The 5,052-nt window shown below is 49.9% G+C and overlaps 1 protein-coding gene across 1 annotated transcript; it reads right to left on the reverse strand.

Annotated features, from left to right (window-relative positions):
- Positions 1 to 1,065: 1,065 nt before the first annotated feature.
- On the reverse strand, positions 1,066 to 2,522 carry RPRML (reprimo like). The gene has a single exon (XM_016191106.2). The coding sequence runs from the start codon at positions 2,105 to 2,107 to the stop codon at positions 1,745 to 1,747; it is 363 nt and encodes a 120-aa protein (XP_016046592.1). The 5' UTR covers positions 2,108 to 2,522; the 3' UTR covers positions 1,066 to 1,744.
- Positions 2,523 to 5,052: the final 2,530 nt, after the last annotated feature.

Genomic DNA, 5,052 nt, shown 5'->3' on the forward strand with positions numbered 1-5,052 from the left:
GTCTGAACTTCATTGTCTAGACCATCAGGTCACCCAGGCCACCTCCTCCTTAGGTACAGCCAAACTTTCAGGATGCCCATGAATGAGTGCTCTACCCATATCAGAAGGCTTACCTGCAAGTCACACCAAACTACCCACAGAACACTCTCCACATTGAGGGTTTTGCCACATATGTTTTAGTGAGTCTCTCTCTTGCCCTTAGCCATTACTGGCCTCGTTTACCCAACTGGACAAACCCTCCCAGGTCTGTGTGATGTTGGAGGAGTCCGCAGGAAGAGAACACATCCCAATTATAATCATTCTAGTTGCACAAGAGGACTGAGCCAGGATTGATTCCAGATCTGTCCTGCTCAGTGATCAGCTATGCATCCTTTGAGATACTGCCTGCCTCCAATAAAATTAGTACAGAAGTCATGAGATAGTTGTTTTCTTTGCCTCTCTTCCTAAAGTCTATTAAGATGTCGGTCTTTTCCTTGTCACTCACCTTTACTTCCATCACCAACAAGAGGGTGAAATTCAACTGAGCCCAAGTGCCAAGAGTGGGGTTGGCACAAGGATGGGGGGTATACATAAAGCACAAAACCCAGGCCTCTTTCCTCCAACCCCCTCGTCACCCCCAGTTAGCTCTCCACTGTCACGGTTCTTACAGCTTAACCCTACTTTAAGAGAATTGCACCTTTACAGGAGACACCTGGGGTCTGGGAGAGACGGAGCATCACAAACCGGGAGAGTCCATATGCCAAGTTGCATTTGGAGGCCATCTCCTCCATCATAAATATCCTGGATCCTTTGAAGCACAAAGGCCTCTCCCAAGGTTACTTTTGGATACAGCAATGGCACTTTAGAATATACTCACCTCTGCTCTATGCTAATGGAATCAAAACAAGTTTAGATGGGGGTTCCCTCTTTGTAATGGATATTTTAGCTTGATCTTTCCCCTTCTTTCCTCCAATAACATTTTATTTGTTCATTCTGGTGTATTCATTTTCCCGTTTTCCCCCTTTCAGACTCAAGTGACTATTAAAAAAAAAAAATCTTAAAAAAAATTTAAACCCATGGAAGAAATTCAGATTTCGCAGCGATTTAATTTAATCTCACCAGCAGTCTGGCAGGATGGGGAAGAAAACGTTTCCTCTTCCCCTCCATGTCTACAACCTTCAGTGTAGCCCCAAGAGCCCCAAGACTGATCCCGACGGCACCCCAAAATCCTGCAGCCAAACATCCTGCTGCAGGATCTAAGACCCACCTCACCCCACCCATCCCAACACACACACGACGCGGGTGGGAAGCTACTGGAATCCAGACAGCTGCAGTTTTATTACAAGATTTCTTTTCAAATGCAAAACCAGCCCAACAAGCTTGGATTCTTCAGTAACTCTTCCCTGGACATGGAACGCACCCCCACAGCACCCGCAGACACAGACACAAAGCTCCCCTGCGGGTGACCTCAGCCCCAAGTCGCATCTCACGACCACTTCCCAACCCCTAGCCCCGAACTTCTTTTTCAGACACCTTTCAGGACCCCCATCTTTTCTTCTCCCGCCCCAGTCCGGCGTTTGAAGAGCTCGGTGGAACGAGCTGGCGAGGAAGTTCTGTCGGTGCCGCCGCGAGTCCCGCCGCGCTCGCGGGGCCCGGCGCCCCAAAACTTGGTTGCCGCGCCGTCTGCCCGCCCCGCCGAGGCCGAGGAGTAGGGCGAGGGTCCCGCTCCGCTTCTCAGTCTCCTCCCAGCCACGCTGGGGGGCGCTCAGTACAGCCCCAGGATGGCAGCGCCCACGTCCTTGGAGGGCCGGCGCTCCTGCATCAGAAAGTTAATCATGCTCTCCGACTTGATGAGCAGGTTGCAGCCCAAGAAGAACACGCCGAAGACCACGGTGAGCGACAGCACGCAGAGCACGGCGATCTGCGCCACGCGCGACACCCACAGGCTGCGCTCGTCGGGGGTCAGGCCCGTGGGGACCCCGTCGCTGGCGGCCAGCGGGGCACCCCCGGGGCAACAGCCCAGCCAGGCGCCCAGCCCCTGGCTGCGGTTCCCCAGGGCGGCCCCGCCACCGCCGTCCAGGTCTCCCGCAGCCTCCAGGCCGCTGTGGTTGAGGAAGGTCGCGTTCATGGTCCCTCGGCTCCAGCGGGCACGGAGCGTACGGAGAGGTTGGGCGCCCGCGCTCTTGCAGACGCCCGCGTGTGTGCCTGCTCGGCGGGCAGAGGAAGAAGGCGGGAGGCTGCCGCGCGGACCCCGCCTCGGGCCGCCTGTCCCGGGGCGCTGGGCGGGAAGCCGCCCCAGGGAGAGGGGCGAGCAACAGTCCGCGCGGAAGCGGGAGACGAAAGCCCGGTGAGCAGCGTCTGGAGCTGAGTTCCCGCAGGCAGCCGCCCCTCCCCTAGCAAGGGTCCGCCCCTCCTGCGCCCCCTCCCGGGCGCGGCTGCTCAGCAGGGCTGCAGCTCCACCCGGAGGGGCCCGGGCCGGAGGCTTGGCCCCACTAGGGCAGCTGCGGCCTTTCTGGCTCCAAAGTCTACCCAAGGCACCCACTTCAGGGACTGGTAATTCTAGCAGTTAAATTCATGCTGAATTCCGCTCCCACGGGTTATGCGAAAAGATTTTCCTGCCTGAGATTCCAAAACCGCAGGCTCAATCCTCTGCACCACCGTAAGCCAGAACTGAGCAGTGCTCCGGAAAAAAAAAAAAAAATGAATACATACAAACAAACATTCTCTAGGAAAAATACATTAATACATAGAAATACATGCAAACAGTTAAAATTTCCTGGACACAGAAAACGTAGTTGTGAATACTCCTTCCCATTCCTTTTCCCTCTTTCCCCCCTCCATTGGGCTGGGGGCTCTGGGTCTCTTAATCCCGCTGCCCCTACCTGGGACCTCCCAGCTTCCAGGTGATTAGTGCTCTCTGCCTCCTTCCTACCCCACCCCATTTAATTTTTTTCATTTGCGATAAGTTATTTTCGTCCTCTCACTTATATAAAAATGTGTTATTTGTAGACTAGCTAGAAAATATAAATTCATAAAATGATATTATAAAGCCTCATAATCATGAGAGCTGAGTTACCTCCTTTGTACAGAATCTTCCAGGTTTATTTTATTTTATTTTTATTATTGGATAGAGACAGAAACCGAGAGGGGAGAGGGAGATGGAGAGGGAGAGCCTGCAGAGAGACACCTGCAGCCCTGCTTCAGCACTGATGAAGCTTTCCCCCTGTAGGGATACACTGCTTATGCTTGCTGTTTTGTGCACGCTGTCTTGTGGCCTTTTCTGATTGAGCAGTATACCCTTTTGTGGTGATGAATCATCATCATCAACCGGGGTGGTTCTGAGTTGCTGGAGGACATGTTGAAACACAGCTTACAGGGCCCACCCAAGACTTTCTGAATCCATAGGTCTGAGGATGGGACCCAGCAGGCCCATTTCCAACAAATACATTTCTGGTGGTGCTGGTGCTGGTGACCCAAAAATGCGTTTTGACAGCTACTGAAGAGCAGCCTCATCTCCAGGTAGACTGCAATTTATTTAACTGAGGTCTCTGTTACTGGGTATTTTAGTTGTTTCCTTTTTTCTTTTATACAGAGACTCTTATGTTTGAGGCTCTAAAATCCTAGGTTCAATCCCCAACAAAACCATTAAGACAGAATTGAGCAGTGCTCTAGTAGAAAATAGAAACAGGGAAAAAAATAGTCTTTTTGTGCAAGAACTGCAGTTTTTATTTCTATTTCATTTTGACCCACAGAAGCCAAAAATTCATCCTATTAAATTGCTCTCCAAGTAACAAATGCACCAGTCTATACACCTGCTCTGTGAGAAAGAAAGGCCTTATCCCCAGTCATGGTTTTTGTCATTCTTTTCATAATATCAGACTGAATTATGGAGTGGGGGGGGGCGTGATTTTTTGCCCTCATGTTAATCTCATTCTTTGGTTGTTGAAGGGGAGGAAGAAGTCCTTGCTGCAGCCCAGGTAAGAAGATGCTGGCTGGAGGTTCAGGTTCCTGCAGTGGTGCTAGAGGGAGAGTCAAGGAAAGGCTTTCGCAAATTGGAGTTAGGGAATTTAGAATGTTCCTAGCACTTGCGCTGCTGCTGCTGTGGCAACTTTCCTTTTTTCCTCCTGTTCCCCTTCCTTCTTCTTTCTAGATAAAGACAGAGAGGCAAAGGTGGCAGAGAGAAGAGTTAAAGGTTACAGCACCAAAGTTTCCTTCAATGTGGTGGTTGTAGGACTCAAACCTGGGTCATACATGTGGTAAAGCAAAGCATTTATCTAGTGCCATTTCACCAGTTCCATGTGAATATCTCAGAGCAACTGCTGCCATTATCAAAACACTAGTTCTTTCATGCTAACAAGAGGGAATTTATGAGTGTTACATTTCTTATTTAAAAGAAGAAACTGATGAACATGTACAAATTTACACACACACACACACACACACACACACACACACACACACACACACACCTAGGAAAGTTTCATGTTCACCCTTCTTATCCCTGGGAATATGACCTAGGCAGGGCACTAAGACTTTTCTCGGGGCCAGGTGGTGGTGTACCTGGTTGAGTGCACTGAGGTTCAAGCCCCCAGTTCCCACCTGCAGGGGGAAAACTTTGTGAGAGGTGAAGCAGTGTTGCAGGTGTCTCCCTCTCTATCTCCCCCTCCTCTTTCAATATCTGGCTGTCTCTACCCAATAAATAAATAAAAATAATAAAAAAATAAAAAGTTTTCTGGGCAAGGATCTCCTTATCTTGATTATATCTCAGAGCCAGGATACAACTGAATGGCAATAGTTGTCTTGTTTGGACAACTCTCTGCCTTTAGCTAGTTGTATTTCTTTTCTTTTTTTTTTTTTTTTTAGCTTATTTATTTACTAGGACAGTGAGAAGTTTAGAGGGAAGGGGGATAGAGAGGGAGAGAGATAGAGAGACATCTGCAGCACTGTCTCACCACTTGTGAAGCTTTCCCCCTGCAGGTAGCTGCCAAGGGCTTGAACTTGGGTCCTTGTGTACTAATTTGTGTGCTTAGCCAGGTGCACCACTGGCCTGGTTCCAGACAATGGTTTTCTTTA

This window comes from Erinaceus europaeus, chromosome 12 (assembly GCF_950295315.1).
Source record: "Erinaceus europaeus chromosome 12, mEriEur2.1, whole genome shotgun sequence".
Classification (NCBI taxonomy): Eukaryota; Metazoa; Chordata; class Mammalia; order Eulipotyphla; family Erinaceidae; genus Erinaceus; species Erinaceus europaeus.